We start from the raw sequence: 18,694 nt of genomic DNA, 5'->3' as shown, positions 1-18,694 counted from the left end.
TCGGTTCTGAAATTTAAAAAAATGTGACGCTTTGAGCACTGTCGAGTGGAATCGTAAACACCTCTGATTGGCTATTGTACTCATGTGCTCATCGGAAATGTCTGTAATTGACTACAATGATCAGTGCTTCAAAAACAAGTTGTAAATATACATAAATGATGCTCTTCACCGAGTGATTACACAGATACAGACGGGAGCGTTTGAAAGCAGGCGTCTCAGCAGAGTGGTCCGCTAATAGACGCCTGCTTGTGCTTTCAAATACTCCCGCTCCCATTTTTTCATTGATCATCCGATGAGCGCGTGAGTACAATAGGGAATCAGAGGGGTTTACGAATCCACTGAACAGCGCTCAAAGCGTCACATTTTTAACATTTCATTACCGACTGGTACCGAAGTCTGTACTTTTTGACAACTCTACTACCTGGTGGGATAGTGTTGCATCCGGGGTCTGCTTCTTTTGCCAACCTTTGTTGCCTAACCTCCAAAGGCATTACACTACATTTCGGACAAGAGTCAGTTAAAGCCTCCCAGAGATGTTCGATGCCTAGACAGGCAGGACATTGAACATGGGCATCCATAAGGTCCATAGGACTTAAGCATGTGGAATATGAGGCAGCCATAGTGCCTAGAAAACAACTCTGGTCAACCAATGGGTTAATATCAGCCATAAATATAGCACTCCAGTGATATGCGTAATAAGTTGTCACAGTAACACCCTGGTTTACCAGTGAGTGCAGATTTAACACAAATTGATTGCAATAGGTTTACACACGGTGAAAAAAAGAACCCTGGTTACCCATTAAGCTCTCACAACACTCCCCTCAACTCCAGTGGCCCGTACAACGCGTTTATAAAGACCCTGGATAACCAATGGGTCTGAAAACAATCCAATAAAGTCCAATACAAAATTGCGTATCTTTGTTTTTCCTTGAGACACAGCTACAGCGGGGAGCAATGCCAACCCAAAAGCTGTGCACACTCGAGCGAGATCTCTCCGTGAGAATGACAAAGAGACTGATCGTGACGTATTTGGAAGCTGATATAGCTTCCAGACATCCCAAGTCTCTCGGAAGTTCCGGGAGTCTCCTGCATATTGATAGCGGCTCACTGATGCCTGCAAATTAGTTAAAATCTCCCGGAATCTAGAGCGAGCGCACATGCGAGACAGAGACTGTGTTCCAAACCGTGTAGCGCACGCATGGCAGAGAGGGAGAGGGAGCGAGACACCTTGCGTGTGTGTGTTAGTGAGCGTATGTGCCCCGTGAAGCGCATGTAAGATAGAGAGCTGCCTGATTTGCCTGTTTCGGTAAATCAACCAATCAACTGTCAGTGTGGGGGCGGGCTTTTATCTCTTTTCCCGAACCGAATTAGGAAACTAGAAACAGGAGCGCCATGGCAGAGGGAGAGTGCCACAAAAAAACGAAAGTATAAAACACATTTTACGCCAGACTACACGAAAGTGTACCCCTGTCTTATAAGAGTAAAACATAATGACAGTCTTGCACGCTGTACAGTTTGTAACAGTGACTTCAGCATTGCCCATGGGGTTAAAGGAACACTTCGACTTTTTGGGACTTTAGCTTATTCACCGTATCCCCCAGAGTTAGATAAGTCCATACATACCTTTTTCATCTCCGTGCGTGCTGTAAGTCTGTTTGACGCACCCACCGCTAGCCTAGCTTAGCACAAAGACTGGATGTAAATGGCTACAGCTAGCATACTAATCCCAATAAGTGACAAAATAACGCCAACATTTTCCTATTTACATGTTGTGATTTGTATAGTCACAGTGTGTACAAATAACAAGGTCATATGAGACACAGCCATTTTTTAAACGTTTAAATACTGGGAACTATTTTCTCAGAAGGCGAAGCACTGCTACTTGGGCGGAGTGATTAGCGCAGCACCCGAGAAGCGCCGTTCCGTCAACAAAACCAATGTGACTAACTAGCTAGTAGCGAACGTGATTCGTGATCATGGCTGACTTTGAGGAATTGTCAGAGGATTTTTATTTGGTATCAAACCAAGATCCAGAACCATATCGTTTTTAGCCAGAATGCACAGACGAGGAGTTACAAACTTTGGAAGCTGATAGACAAGATGCCGAACAGACTGAGGTCGAGGGGAGAATCAGAACGGGAGTAGCCTACTATTTCACAAACAAGGTCACTGTTTCTCAAAAATGAAAACTGCCCACCCCCCTCCTCCAATTCAATAGCAAGTTGAAGGCTACAGTCCTGAAAGTTACCTTTAGCGCCGCTTATTTGTTACTGGGGCGATAGAGCGCGTTTGTGACAACACAATACTAACATTACAGGGGATACATGGAGCCCGGGAACAACTGTAATAATAGTGAGCACCCTATTCATGTAATAGTGTCACTAAGGTTACATTACATCTAGCTAATGGAACTGTAACAGTAGGTGACTATACAACTATACAAATCACAACATGTAAATAGGAAAATGTTGGCGTTATTTTGTCACTTATTGGGATTAGTATGCTAGCTGTAGCCATTTACATCCAGTCTTTGTGCTAAGCTAGGCTAGCGGTGGGTGCGTCAAACAGACTTACAGCACGCACGGAGATGAAAAAGGTATGTATGGACTTATCTAACTCTGGGGGATACGGTGAATAAGCTAAAGTCCCAAAAAGTCGAAGTGTTCCTTTAAATGATTGTAAAAGACATGTTGAGGTGAGTTCAACCAGTTTCATTTCATGTGCATATTATTAAGGCTGGCTAGTTGCCAAGGCTACATGAAAACAACAAACTCCTTAGACCTGTTTAAAGTTGCAATGGAATTTAAATAAAAGCAGTTTACATAAATAGTAAAAGTAATCTACATATTTTAACATAATTAACAAATAATTGCATAGGCCTATAGCCTATAGAAATTATATATTATGCTTTTATATCTTTTCCCTGAGCTTCTGACATGTCAGTGTTCGAGGTCACGTGTGACTGAATTGATGCGTGATTCTCGATGTGATGCGCGAGGCGCGACTCCTTCCACCATGTATTGACCATCTCTGGAACAGTGAAATAGAACACTCTAAGTGTTGACTCATATAAACACTGAGCAGTGTTAATTTTACACTGGGGATTTAGCTGTGTAGATCTCAGTTAAAGGAGCTGTATGTAAGAAATGTATTTCAATTAATCATAAAATGGCCCTGATATGTCACTAGACATTAAGAAATCAGGTTAATTTCAAATACTTATATCACTGACAACAGTAGTCCGGCCAGGATATTGTCATTTAAAAAGTGAAGTTGCAGCCCTCAACTGATGTTGATGTTGTCATGTTGTGTTTTGGCCTGAAGCGCCACCCTCCACCTATCTACCAATCACGAAATCAGTAGTGTTTCGGCATCGGGGTTGCCAGCTCTACTCTAGTTACCACAGCTACGTAGCAGCCTACGTTCCTGCTGGATCCTGCAGCCTATCTGGCAACCTCGAGTCAGGGGGAGGGGGAGGGGATACACCGCTCTACAGTAATTTGAAAGTGATTGCAGTAACAGTTTTGGCCACAATCTTACATACGGCTCCTTTAAACAAAGTGAATGTTAAGGTTTGAGTTGATTGATTGTTTTTGCTCTTGGCTTAGATCTTTATTTTTTTCTGAACCAAGATTGCTGAAAAAGTTGGTGGTGACACTTGCTCTATTTTGCTTCCCTCTTCGTGAATAGGAATTCCTCGTCTTTGTGTGTGATTATAAAAGTACGGAAAATAATTGTATCTTTTCTGAAACTTGTTTAACAGCATTCCACACATGTCCTAGACAACCAGCACAAAACATAAAACTGCTGCATTCATGAAAAGATAAATAATTATTAATAAATAAATAAATAAATAAATAAATAAACAAAAACATATACATTATACATTTAATCTTTATTTACGTGTTTATATTCTTGAATGTTGTACAAAATGTAAGACTTGTAGCCTATATATGTCATGCTTGAGTGCCATATGTGCTTGAGGGCCTGAAACAATTATCATGATTTCTCTAGAAAGAATGTGTCAATTCAGATGATTGATAGAATGTAGTTGCTGTTGTTAATGATTATTAAATTTTTTTGCATGTAAAGGAAGTGCGTATGTTATTTGTTTAGTGATGTTCACAGGTGTAAAACGCTGAATGCATGACTCTGATGTCTAACCACAATTGTTTTCTTTTTTTCCTGTGATGAAAATTACATATCAGGTAGAATGTCTTAATCTCTGCTTTTTTTTACAAACAACAATAGTGTTGGGTTATTTAGCCTATACTACACATCTTCAGAAAGGACAAAAAAAAAAAAAAGATTCATAACTGTCACAGTTTTCAGTTAATCCACCTCCTCACTACATTTCCCATAATCCTCCCTGGCCCTCAACTCCATACACTTGCCAATCACAGATCACGTCACCTGTCACCAATCGTCACTGATCATCATCCAGCACTATTTAAGATTTCCCTCTGTAGTTCACTGGTTTCTGGTCTCGTCTATGACAAGCGCTATGGATTACTCACCTGAGATTCCGGCATTCCAGCATTCCTGTCTACTTATCTGAAGTCCCGTTCTTCCCGTCATCGCTGATCTTCACCTGCCTGCAAGGATATTCATCATTACCATCAGCTAAGTCATCACCAGTTCTACAGTCAGCATTCATCACATCTGCATTCCTTCCCTGCATCGCTCACCCTTTGCACTATTAATAAACTTCTTGTATTCACCTCAACCTTGTCTGCCTTCTGATTGTGACAATAACATTTTGATCTGTACGCTATAATGCAAGTCTTGTGAAGTTTTGTGGGAGGAACAGACCCAAACTCAAGATGTTATTCAACTTCAATTTAAATATGTTGATTCAGATTATTCCAACTCTGCTGGATCTCATGCTGTAGAATCTCAGAGCTACTGTTATCAATAACATAAATTAAAAACACATTCATCATATAATCAAAGATAACACTCTGGTTGAGATCAGTGAATCAGTTTGGTTTTTCTTTTTCAGTTAGTAGTCAGTTGAAGTTCTCGTGTTTCTGCTCGTCTCTTTTTCTGTTCTTGTTTCCTTCAGTGATTCTGCTTGTTAACAGGCTTATTAAGGCTGGGATAAACTTATTTAATATAGATGGATTTTGTGGCTCAGATAAGTTGCAGTTCTGGTTTATTTCTTTACTCTTGGCTGACTTGTGGTATTGCTATGGCCTGCTTGTGGCCCAGATCTGGCAAACAGGAGTGGGCCACCCAAGTGCCATCATTCCACGCTGCATGTGGGCCAGATCAGTATTCCACATGTGCCAAATGTGGGCCGGATCTGGGACGTCAAAATGTTGCTATGTGGGTAGGGCCCTATTTTAATGATTTAAGCTCATGGTCTAAAGCGCACGGCGCAAGTGCACTCAGATCAGATGTGGGCCGGATCCGGATCGGGCTACGCATAGAGGAAGAGAACACAAATGAAACCGATACAGAAAGTGCAACTCCGAGTAAGCAGAAATGGATGAACAAGTATTCCCAGTTCCTCCTATAGCTGAATGATAAACACTTTTACAGAAACAGACTGTCTCACCGGAGAGAGAGAGCGGGAGAGAGAGAGAGCGAGAGAGAGAAAAGAAAAAAGAGGGCAGCCCCTCCAAGATTACACAGTGAGTTTTTCCTCTCTTTCACTTTAATCATAAAATAAATAAATAACTTGTAACTGAACAGGGTGCCCACGAGCAAAGACAGCAACCAGGGAGAACCAAATTTATTTCACATTGCTTCATAAACACTATCCATCGTTAGGGCACTGACACTATTTTGTGTCATATTATAGGGCACTGGGGGATATTTTGGGGATATTTAATTAAATTTTATCAATCAATAAATTCCACTTGAAACAAACCTTGTTGTATTATTTTAATTTAATACTGTGAAGCTGCTTTGATACAATCTGTATTGTGAAAAGCGCTATACAAATATACTTGACTTGCCTTGACACTGTGTGCCAAGGGGAAAGGGCAACAATTACTATTTAAAAAAACAGTGATTTCTATGGGGGAGAAAATGCTTAACCTACACAGCAAAATCCCCAGTGTTAAATTAACACTGCTCAGTGTTTTTATAATTCACACTCTGAGTACAGTGTTGAAGTTAATGAGCTAATTAAGTGATTAATTGAGTGATGATTGAGCATTATTGAAGACACCTGATGTTAAGTTACCACTATGGTGATCAGTGTTTGCTTTAGTTGGGCTCTTGACCCATACATTTTTTTACTTTAGATTTAGTTTGGTTGCTGTAATTCAGTTATAACAGTCAGATGAACAAAGAGAAAAAGTGATCTGATGGTGTTGATTGTGTTTTTAATTTCCTTTATTCTTACTATCTTATTTCATTTCTGCTGTTTTTATGTGATTTTTAGTCACCTGTTTTCTAATGTTCAGAGTTGATCTGTTTATCTGAATATGCTGTTTGTCACCATTGCTGACATTCATACGCTGAATCTTGATGTCTGTGTGTGCCTAAATGAAAGTGTTTTTTTGTTGGTATCAGAATAATTTAATAAATCCTTTGGATTACATTGAAAAGGCTAAAATGATTATACTGTACAAGGCCAGTGCTGCTATAATCAATAAAGTAAATCTAACTCAGACATCAGGCTCGAAATGAGTTCAGTGATTCAGGTCAAAAATGATTGTTAAAACATAACCAACAACATCAGATCACCTTTCTCTTTGTTCATCTGGCTGTTATAACTCAGTTACAGCAGCCAAACTAAATCTAAAGTTAAAAATGTAAGGGCAAGATCTAAACCAACCCATACCCAACAAAAACAGACAATGATCACCATAATGGCGAATTAAAATGTGTGATGTTCTCCTTCAGTGATTCTGCTTGTTAACATCAGGTGTCTTCAATAATGCTCAATGATCACTCAATTAATCACTTAATTATCTTATTAACTTTAACACTGCTTCAGTGTTACTTATAACACTGAGTGTGGACTCATATAAACACAGAGCAGTGTTAATTTAACACTGGGGATTTTGCACTAAGATTCTGGGCACATTAGTTTGCCTGCATATTTTGAATACATCAGCTTGTCTGTATATAGTATTTATTATCAATAAGGTGCTTTTTATTTATTTTTTTGACGTTTGAAATCTGCATTGAAAAATGCATTTGATGTGTTGTTGATCGTGTTAGCCCATCCTCTTTTGCTATAAAGTTGTGATGGTGGAGTGCATACTTGTCTAACACATCACACATTACTTATGTTGAACAAGCACATCAACAACAAGTAACTGGTTATGTTGTAAATGGAGGAACAAGTTACATTTTCTACTAAATCTGATTGGTCATCTTTCTGACCTTTTCAATTTTTTTAAATAGTATGTCATATAAAACCATGTACATTTTTATTTGTCCTCTGTTTTAGTAATTGTGTGTAATTATATAAGGAAAGTTCTGAATCACTCAAATCCATGTGTTGTGTCTTTAAAGAGGAATGGCAGCAGATGCATGTCATGAAGCCAGCATAATAATTGTTATAGAATGAACATATGTACAATTAACAGAGTAAAAATTTCCTGAAATGAAGTACTGTCCTATAACAGTATGAACACTATATGACAATTTAAAATAATATTCTTAAAGTGCACCTAAACTGCCTCGTGCCGTTCTCTCATGACCCTCGGCCTCGTCCTGCTCGCCACAGTTATAAAGTCGAAACTGCACAATAAATAAAGTTATTGTCTCCCAAAAGAAAGTATCAACTCTGAACCGCCTCATCGTCTGTCATTCGAATCCCACTGCGTTACGGTTCTAGGCTACGTCAAATAGAAAACACATTTTTATAATGTCCTGCTATGTTAAACCCGAGCTAACAGATTTTTTGGTTACAGATTTTGTTATAAGAATGTTCTCCAAATAGTCAGTGTTGGTTCTGGGAACATAAAAAATTTCCAGTTTTCTTGATGTTAGAGGTACATGTTTTAAAAGGTCTGATGTTCCTCAAACGTTCTTTCAACTTCATTATAGGGACATTATTCAATCACAGAAAGAACTCTAAATGTCCAACATAACTGAACATTGAACTAACAAACTACCAACAATTTTCCCTTTACATAAAAACACAACGTGAGCTAAGTCTCTCAATTTAGCTCACAGTGCTTTTGAGAAATGCACCACTGGGCAGTGTAGTAGGCAGACTGCATTAGGAGAGTAAATCTAGGGATTAAGGGCTCTATCTTGCACCCAGCGCAATTGACTGTGTTCACCGACGCATGTATCATTCCTATTTTGCACCCGACGCACAGCGGACTTTTCCCTCCACAGACGCACGTCGGTAAACTAGGAAATACACTTGCGCTCCCGGGGGCGGTTCAGCGAAAAGAGGAGGCGTGTTGTGGCGCAAACGTTCCCTGATGCTATTTTGCATATTTAGAAAACAATTCCAATTAAAGTCAGTGGCTCGTTATTCAGATGCTATTTTAAGGGCGCATGCTTGGCCATAATGTAGCGTACACGTGCGCATACACTTTGCTTCTCTCATCTACACAGACACAGCAGTTGCCATTTTTTCAAACCATACATATTTACAAGGAAAATTACCACACGAGGGAAATCATTGTGGTGTCCATGAAGATGTGAATAATAGGCATAAATCTAGTTTACACATTTACCCAAATTATTATATGCCCGTTTAACCGAAGTTAATTTGGGTGGGTTTCTTCCATCCCAATGTCACTTCTCTGTCTTATACAGCCCTGACGAGAACGTCGATCTCCTCGGCTGTGAACCGCTCCTGGCGTGCGCCTGGCAAATCCGCCGTTATAATAGAAATCCGCCATGGAACAAGCGCACCTGCTCTTAAAGGTACACTGTGTAGTTTTTTTAAGTATTTTATTAGCTAAAAACAATGTCTTTATTCATAAATATTTCCTCAATGGTGTACAATTAACTCTACCAATGATCTGATTATCCTCGTACGGGAAGAATTTCTTATCTTTATTTACATGGGACGGGCAAGTCCACGGAGGCTTCCATGTCATTCCGCCATCTTGAAAAACTATAATAGCAGAGAGGGACAAAAAGCACTAGGCTACCACAACGCGTTTTCATTCAGAGCCAGCGTAACATGACTGAAATCAGCAGAAACGGACAAGGAGATAGGCGTAATGCATGTCACTGCCCCGGCAAATTTGAAAGGCTGCACTGCATGGTACTTCATAATTCAGGATCATACTTATGCCGAGCCACAGGAGAAGGAATCCTCGTCGCCAAAATTGAATTTAAAAGGAAACGTGACCGGCGAATTAAAAAAAAAAAAACTAGGAAAAATGTGGTGATGTGCAATGATAATTATGAGAGGGTTTAACAGTATATTTGAAAATATAGAGAATACTATATTGTGTTAATTAGGCCTACATTATGTTAAATAATACATAAGGAATTGCCGCTTTTCATATATTGAAAAATATGTGACAATATATTTACTAATATATCATTATGTATGTAATTTTATATTCAGTAATACACTTCATAATATTTAGATGTATATGTCATCAGATATGGTACTGCATGTGTAACCTATTGCATATATATTTACTCATGCAGCATAAACACACATATATAGAGAAATATAATGTAATATATTTCTTAATGTTTAAAAATTATTTACATTATGAATGTTTCATATTTTCAAGCTAGTTAACAAAAGCACACCTACATGTACTAAAGTATTTAACCAAGAGACTATCACTGTGTTGAGGATTGCACAGACTTTCCTTTTAAAATATAGTAATTGCCGTTGTAATGACCTTTTGGCCAATTGTCAATTGAACCCCAGGCTCTACTCTTCAGGACAATTGTAACTCCAAAAATTCACACATACTAGAAAACTTTTTAAAAGACACCTAATGAAAACAAGCTTCTATCATCAATAATCGAACAATCATCACTCAATTAATCACTTAATTATCTAATTAACTCTAACACTGCTTCAGTGTTATTTTTAACACCCTGCTGGTGGTTCCCATATGAACACTGAGCAGTGTTAATTTAACACTGGGGAATTTACTGTGTTGCAGTATATTGAAAAATATAAGCACTAGTTTCCCATATATGGGATACTAGCCATAACATCCTGAGCACTTCTATCATCTTCTGTCACCTTCCAGCAACCATGTCGGATGCCGACAAGTCTCTTCCTGTGGACTGGGCCATCAAGAAGCTGGTGTGGGTGCCGTCAGAGCGGCTGGGGTTCGAGCCGGGCTCCGTGAAGGAGGAGCACGGGGACGAGGTGGTGGTGGAGCTCGCCGACTCGGAAATAAAAGTGCGAGTCAACAAGGATGACATCCAGAAAATGAACCCGCCCAAGTTCAGTAAGGTGGAGGACATGACCGAGCTCACCTGCCTGAACGAGGCATCTGTGCTGCACAACCTCAAGGAGCGATACATCTCCGGCCTTATATACGTGAGTCTGTGCTGTCACACACTCAGATACTATAGGTCATACACACCAAATACTGCCCACCCAGCCCACATACTCATATATTGTGGTACTGTAAAAGCTCAGCTGCTGGAGTAATGTGAAGCTAAATATAGTAATTAAAGGAGAACTTGGTAACTTTTTTAACTTAATAAAACTGTCTAAAAATAATTTGGATGGTTAAACAACCTGTTCTGGTGATATTGGTGACTTTCCCCGCTCCCCCCAGCGTTCCCAGGCGGAAAACCAACCTTGCAACTTGAAACACTACCGTCCTGGCAAGTTAGAAATTGGAAGTCTCGTGATAAGCGAGAACTAGAACGAGAATGAGCGCGAAACACGAATTGCTTTACGGCAATTCGACATAAACACCCACGCATGTATGATGTATTACCAGATTACCCACCTCGGTAGACATAGCTCCACGCGATACAGTTGGCTTGCTCCGATCAAAACAAACGCACATGAGCAGCAGTAGAGAGGGGGAGGAGGCCGCCGCAAATTAGTTTTTTACGACTGTGTTGTGAAATATACACCCCCCCACAGCTGTAGGGGGAGCTCGTGGGGAAAACATGCGACAACAAAAGGGAAAATCAGCGAAGAAGTGACAAGAGTTCGCTAGAGTTACCGAGTTCTCCTTTAATACAAATGTGAACCTTCACAGAAAAATCTCTAGACAAGGCGTATCTCTCTTCACTAGACTAGAAACACGAATCACTGTTATGGTGACTTCAAATGAAACACATAGAGTTAAACCTCTGTTAATTCTCAATAAAAACTTCTGTAGACGTCTGACAGAAATAAAGTCAGTCTGGTTAGTAATAAGTGAAGCTGGTAATGCTGTTTGTGGAGTTGTTTAATCCTCCTCTGCTGAGATCTTCACAGATTTAATGTCTTCTTTTCTCTTCAGTTGATTTCATCTAAGACTGTGTCTGAAGTCAGTTGTAGTTCTTGTGTTTCTGCTCGTCTCTTTTTCTGTTCTCTTCTTTCCTTCAGTGATTCTGCTTGTTAACAGGCTTATTAAGGCTGAGATGACTCTATATTTAATATACACAGACTTTGTGGCTCAGATAAGGTCCAGTTCTGGTTTATTTCTTTGCTCTTGGCTGACATGTGGCATTGCTATGGCCTGCTTGTGGCCCAGATCTGGCAAACAGGAGCGGTCCGCCCAAGGGCCATCATTCCACGCTGCATGTGGGCCAGATCAGTATTCCACATGTGCCAGATGTGGGCTGGATCTGGGCTGTCACAATGTTGCTTTGTGGGTACGTACGTGTAAGAAACACCTGTTAAAAAACCCTCTGTGCACATACTTGTTTACAAATCGTTTAAATTAGCGTTAACATTAAATCTGTGCACAGCATTGATGTAATGGTAATTATAATACTCTTACAATAACGCAGAAAGTAAAAAAATAAAATAAAAAAAACACAGCAGGCTACTGCATACATGACCCTATTTACCTGTGGTTGGCTTGGCCGTGCGTCACTCAGAAAACAACTGGCCAATCAGAAGAGAGGCTCATTAATATTAATTAGACAGGCCAAAATCGACCTCTTCTCTTCTCTTCTCTTCTCTTCTCTTCTCTTCTCTTCTCTTCTCTTCTCTTCTCTTCTCTTCTCTTCTCTTCTCTTCTCTTCTCTTCTCTTCTCTTCTCTTCTCTTCTCACAACAGATAAGGCTTATCAGTAGTGATGGGAAACTGAGGCTTTGTGAAGTGTTACTTAGAGGCTTTCATCAAATTGCGCCGAAAAACGGTTCATTACTCGAAGCTTTTAACATAATACGCATTAGCTACATCTGTTGGTCATACTTGTTTTATCCACCATATCTAACAAATCACTGCAGAGCAGAAAAAGCATGTGACCAATCAAAGCTTCGGAAGTGTGTGGCATACAAGAGTGGGATCAATCTGGGATCAATACAGTTCCATCTAATCTCAGGGGCGATCCTAGGATTTTCATTTTAGGGGGGCTCAGCCCCAAATGAGTATATGATTTAAATAAAGGTAACACTTTAGGGTCCAATTCTCAATATTAACTAGTTGCTTAACATGCATGTTACTAGGATTTCGGCTGTTTATTAGTTATAAAGGCAGGGTTTTATAATCACAGAGGTCCCAAATGTGAGGTAGTTTAAGGGGGTTCTGGCCTCCCCTGAGGAAATTTTGATTTCACTGATCTACATTTGTAGCCTGGATGCCAGCCGAACTTAGCCCCGCCCACAACATTTTTTGGTCGGGAAGTTCGGTCTGGACTCGTTCCGTTGAGGAGCTATTATGCCCGAACAAAAATTGTTCGGACCAATCAAATTGTCAGGGCGGGCTTTATACGATGATGGACAGATGAGCAACGTAACGTAATCATCCACGTCACCAACGAGCGCTTGGGTTGAATTCGTTTACAACACAGATGACTGCCGCTGGAGAATTGTTATTTCACGAGTTCACACTTACAAATAAGTCAGATAGAATAAATGCATATTTGGCGTGCTGTCCGAGGAGAGGGCGGGCTCGGTATTCGGCCCGAACCCAAAGTGCTCCCCCGTATTCCAGGCTGTGGAAGAACAGGCCGAGAGTGAGTGGAGGGATGCTGAAAACTGTCATGGAATGTTAGGTGAGTTGACAGAGTGAATTAATATGCTTCCTCTCATGCTGATAGACCGTAGACCAGACGGTCATTGTTTGATGACAAGTTGATTGGATTGATTATTTGAACGTGCTCCTCTCGAACTTTGTTTATAAAACATTATGTGTAGATTCCGCCATCGCGTCTGTTATAGAAGATATCGACAGCGCATTCATTTTAAAAGAGGAACAGAGAACCACGATCAAGGCATTTGTCGATCGGAAACATGAATGAAAAACATACATCACTTACTCCGTTGCTCTGATTGGTTATAGGTCTATCCAATTGAGTGCAGAGGCATTTTCCTTCCTGGTTCGGTTGAAACACGCCCCATAATCAAAGCTCAATGGAGCAGTATCAGACTCACATTCTGACTAGAATCTGAGTATGACGACGTCAGGCTACTACATTTGTGCATTTTAAGATGTTTTGAATGCCAAAAAAGGATAACAATAGCTTTAAGTGATTAATTGAGTGATGATTGAGCATTGAAGACACCTGATAATAACAAGCAGAATCACTGAAGAAAAGAGAAACACAGGATCTACAACTGACTTCCAGAGATGAAATCAACTCAAGATAAAAGACGACATTAAATCTCTCAAGATCTCAGCAGAGGAGGATTAAACAACTCCACAAACAGCATTACCAGCTTCACTTATTACCAACTAGTTATTGAGAATTAATAGAGGTGAAGATGTTGATGTTTTATTGGAAATAATAGGTTTTGTAAAGTCACCATTATGGTGTGTATATATAAACCTTTATAGAATTCATGTTTACCAATTAATTATTGAATTCACACACGTCAGAGTTAAATTTTGCCACAGTTAAATGCATTTCCCCAAAACATATACCAACAAACTTTTGATTTGATCCACATTTGAGTTCTCCCTTTCCTTGACCCCAACCGTGACATTGTTGATGGTGAAAAGAGATTTATTTTCCTTACTTTTAATTTACCACTGGGGTAGAGTATATTTCTTACTTTACAAACACAAAACACATGATTGACTGTCTCTGTTCTCCACAGACGTACTCGGGTCTGTTCTGTGTGGTCATCAACCCGTACAAGAACCTGCCCATCTACACAGAGGAGAACATCAAGATGTACAAGGGCAAGAAACGACACGAAATGCCTCCGCACATCTACGCCATCACAGACATGACCTACAGGAGTATGATTCAGGGTAAACTTACACATTCAGGGTAAACTTACACATTCAGACCAGTCTAATCACACAATTTTCTAATCCAAGTTCATTACTTTCAAAATTGGTAACAGTATCAAAACAGATTTAAAGCATTATTATCTGGGGAGCTGAATTTCTCTTCTGCTGATGCGCATGTGGGCGGAGAACATTCATATTTTTCTGCCTATTTTTTTTTTTTTTACAACCAATTCCTGATGGATAAAATCAAGTTCCTACTATATTATCTCCCACTGAATATTCTGTTCCACTCAAAAATGTATATAAAATTTTGAATGTTTTTGCATTGTATAAATTCATTGTTGTATAAATTCACTCTTCCAACAGACCGTGTTGATCAGTCAATTCTCTGCATGTGAGTCACTCACGTTCTTGCATGTGTCTATTTTGTGTTTTGAGCATTGAAGATGTGCAAGACGTCTCACACTTTTGTGTTTGTTGTGTTTTGAGGGGGGAATCTGGTGCCGGAAAGACAGAAAACACCAAGAAGGTCATTCAGTATCTTGCCCACATGTCCTCATCTCTTAAGGTACAAACATGCACCCTATATTGGTAGACATGGTACAGGGATACAAAGGTGTTTACTTGAGTGTACTGCTATAGTGAAAAGATGTTGTAAAAAAAAAAGAAACAAATCTGACAGTGTATGTTGTTAAAGGGATAGTTCACTTTGAAATTAAATGTTGGTATGTTTTAGCTTACCTCAAGGGCATCCAAGATGTAGGTGTCTTTTTTTCCGCAGTAGTTTCAATTTTGATATTTTTAGGTCAAACCGTTCTTGTCTGTCAGTCATATAATGCAGGTCGATGGTCACCACCTCAAAGAGCATGCTACGTCGCCTTGGCTACGGTTTCGTTCCAATGAACTGCCGTAGCCAAGGCGACTTCTATTGTATATATCTATACCCGCCCGCGCTCTCAGATCACTTGGACATGGCTGTGTACAAGAGGTAAAAACGATATAAATACTGTTCGTTTTCTCACACAAACCGCTCGTTTCGTGTCTTAGGCCATCAATGTGTACTTACGATGGGGAATTGTTTAATTTGGACGACGGGGAATTGTTTTAATTTGGACTCAGTGCTTGTGTTTTGAGATAATGACCATAGACCTGCATTATATGACTGACAGACAAGAACGGTTTGACCTAAAAATATCAAAATTGAAACTACTGCGGAAAAAAAGACACCTACATCTTGGATGCCCTTGAGGTAAGCTAAAACATACCAAAATTTAATTTCAAAGTGAACTATCCCTTTAAGAAAACTAAATCAATTAACCAAAGTGTCTCAGTTCAATAGAACCAGCACTCCTACAGTATTAAATTAATTTATCTATGAATCAGCTGTTCAAAGCCATTGTAAAGCACACCTGTGACCTCATTACATCCTGAACTGCATCTGTTAAAAAATAGCTGAATATCTACACTAGAACTAGAACTTGTTTTTTTAAACATTAAAAACATGTCAAATACATGTGTGACAATTTATGCATGAAGCCACACTGAGAGTCCTATATCTCTGTAATTTACCTATGTAGGACTGGAAAAAATGAATCTAAGAAAAGGAACATTTGATCGGAGCTACCCCAATTTTTCCCATGACCAAACTCAGTTGAGAACTGCAGGATTCCTAGAGCAGGCCTTGAAATAAACATTTGCTATTGATGTTAATTTATTTGATGTTTAAAATCTCATTTACATATCAAATCTTATTCCAATTACCTGCCATTTCCTAAAGTCTGCACAATAAAGAGTGAGTAATTCAAGCATTGACTGTGTGTTTTTAGAGGTGATAAATGAGAAATGACTCACTTTAGTGGAAGTGTCATTTTGGGTGAATACTAACATTTTATTGCACTAATACATTAGTGTATTCGGAAGGGGGTTGAAGAGATCTGCTTTTGATAGCCTATAGTGATCTCTTAAAATGTTATCACAGTGATCAGTTTGAACAGTTATCAAGCACCTGAACTGAATTCAGTTATTAATGGGTCTGTTTTGAGCACAGGGAGAGCTGGAGAAGCAACTGTTACAGGTGAACGCTATCCTCGAACCCTTCGGCAATGCCAAGACAGTGAATAACGACAACTCTTCTAGATTCGTAAGTTAGGGATATAACCCCCTGTTATGGCGATCTTTTTGTACAATATTCTGAATTTGTTTAATTTAACTTCAGTCTTTCTTACATTTTAGAGTAAATTCATCAGAATCAACTTCGACATTAACGGATACATGGTTGGAATCAATATTGAAACCTGTATCTTTATGAGCTGCTGTAAGCATGTGCTGTAAGTGATGTTAGCCATTCTGGAACATCTGCCAGATTTAGCCTCTGCATTATAGTAGCATTCTCTCACAAAAAGAACTAAAACCAGCTGCTGAATATGGCTCTTTTGTTCAGCTGTGGCACACACAACTTCCTACTTTCCATATATGGCCTGGCCATTGTGATCTTGCAAAATGACTGATAGCAGTAAGTGCCTCAAAAGTCTTCTGATTGCCTAAACAAAGGTTCAGACCGCTGTCCAAGACCAGGGCTGCCACAGAAAGATTGTGTCTTGGAGTAAGGGCTGTTTTCTGCAAACCATTTCACATAAAAATCACTTGTGTTGCTGCTTTAATATAACAAAACTGAATATGGTTTTAATGCAATTTTTATGGTTCAAAATGTTGCATATGAATGATCAAAATTGTGGGGAAGAAACTTTCTGCACTTCTGGTTCTCTTGTTCTTTTTCACATAATTCATACCTTATCCTGGATAAGTAATTAATCCTGGGTTGTCAGGTTTGTGGCAGCTTGTCGTACCCTTTTCTGCGTGGGAAAAGAGTCAAGTCAAGTCACATTTATTTATATAGCGTTTTTTATAATACAGATTGTTCCAAAGCAGCTTAACAGATATAACAGGAAAATGCAACAAAGTTTGTTTCCAGAAGAAAATAGCTTCACAGTCCAGCTTAAGTAAGTTCAGTGATAAGTAAGTTCTGCCAGAAAGACTCGGGAGATAAACTGATATAACAAGCGTATATTTATTAACAGCCCAGCAAGCATAAATTTATAAAGTTCTTTGGCGTAGGCCCCGTCCTTAGCGCGCAACGCGAGGGTAGCAGAAGCTGCATATCCTGCCTGAAGACGAAGGCAGGGGCGCAGCCGACCCCCTGGAGGTAAAGGAAGAGACCATCCTGGTCGTGGTGGGGAGGATGAAGGGGAAGGTACCATCTTGGTGGTGGTTGGGTTAGGGTTTGGGTTAGGGTTAGGCTTAGGGTGGAGGTAATTGGCAGCGTCAGCATCTGTGAACTCAGACAAATGTAAGTACCAATATATATACTGCGAGTGTTAGCACATGATTGGTTAGAAGTGAGGTAATATGTGACGCGCTGATTGAGTCTTCCTGGCAGAATTTACACTAAAGCTTTCATTTCAGTGATAAGTAAGTTCGGTGCTTTTGTTTTCAAGCACTTAAATCAGTTACACGTGCGCAATTGTACCATTCTGCTGACTAGCAGATGGAGTGCGCAGACTACGAAGTATAATTTGGGCTTTAAGCAGACTGTGAAAGACCTTTGTGTGAGTATTCGTGTGCTTTTGTGTGTCCTTGACTCTGATTGTCAGATCTATTGGAAATGTCTCGTGTGATTCGTCAAGCTAAAGAAGAGAGGAACTTCCACATGTTCTACTACATGCTTACTGGTGCAGAAGACAAACTACGCAGTGAGTGTCACTCTTCACTGCTTTAATACACGATTGTTGAACTAGTTTGAGTTTAAAAAAAAACTAAAATAATAATAGTAGGATGAGGCTATTGTGTTTAGGAATGAATGTTAATTATTGGACCAATTTCAGCCGAACTGTATCTGGAGAGCTACAATAAATACCAGTTCCTGTCCAATGGAAACTTGCCGATTCTGGGACAGCAGGACCAAGACATGTACCTGGAGACCATGGAGGCCATGAATATTATGGGCTTCTCTGAGAAAGAACAGATCGGTACATATAGACATGACAGTGTTATTTGCTGTGTGTTAGAGATATTTGAGGTGGTTCAGTTGTGTGCATTGCCTTCTGCAGGTCTGTTGAGGGTCATGTCATCTGTGCTACAGCTGGGTAACATGTCCTTTAAGAAGAAGGGTCACTCAGACCAAGCCTCCATGCCTGATGACACAGGTAAACACACCATTATGACTTTACAAACACGTCCATCAGGCTTTGTGTTAACAATCCGTACCAGTATTGACATCATGAATGTAGTAGGTGCATTTATGGTTTCTAGCTGGTCTAGAGATGATCAATTAGTTAACAGCCGGTGGGAACAAGATCAACCCAGTAGATCATCTTGGTCCAGCTGTTTAGAGCTGGTAGTAGAGAAGGCAAACCAGCAGCATTTGTTACTGCC

At 39.7% G+C, this 18,694-nt stretch overlaps 1 protein-coding gene across 1 annotated transcript in view; it reads left to right on the top strand.

The window, feature by feature from the left end:
• Positions 1-5,607: 5,607 nt before the first annotated feature.
• Positions 5,608-18,694, top strand: part of LOC309474684 (myosin-9-like) — a gene marked incomplete at its 3' end in the record, with an annotated part of 55,282 nt that continues 42,195 nt past the window's right edge. The window contains exons 1-10 of the mRNA XM_082137250.1: positions 5,608-5,636; positions 10,155-10,450; positions 14,125-14,281; positions 14,630-14,657; positions 14,753-14,831; positions 16,311-16,403; positions 16,496-16,559; positions 17,914-18,012; positions 18,145-18,288; positions 18,370-18,465. Coding sequence (XP_081993376.1) covers positions 10,160-10,450; positions 14,125-14,281; positions 14,630-14,657; positions 14,753-14,831; positions 16,311-16,403; positions 16,496-16,559; positions 17,914-18,012; positions 18,145-18,288; positions 18,370-18,465 — 1,051 coding nt within the window. The 5' untranslated portion in view covers positions 5,608-5,636; positions 10,155-10,159. The remainder of the gene's footprint in view (positions 5,637-10,154; positions 10,451-14,124; positions 14,282-14,629; positions 14,658-14,752; positions 14,832-16,310; positions 16,404-16,495; positions 16,560-17,913; positions 18,013-18,144; positions 18,289-18,369; positions 18,466-18,694) is intronic.

This window comes from Leuciscus leuciscus, assembly GCF_965113295.1.
Source record: "Leuciscus leuciscus genome assembly, chromosome: 1".
NCBI classification, from domain to species: Eukaryota; Metazoa; Chordata; class Actinopteri; order Cypriniformes; family Leuciscidae; genus Leuciscus; species Leuciscus leuciscus.
Note: the sequence above shows the minus strand (reverse complement) of the source record. Positions and strands in the feature narration are given on the sequence as shown.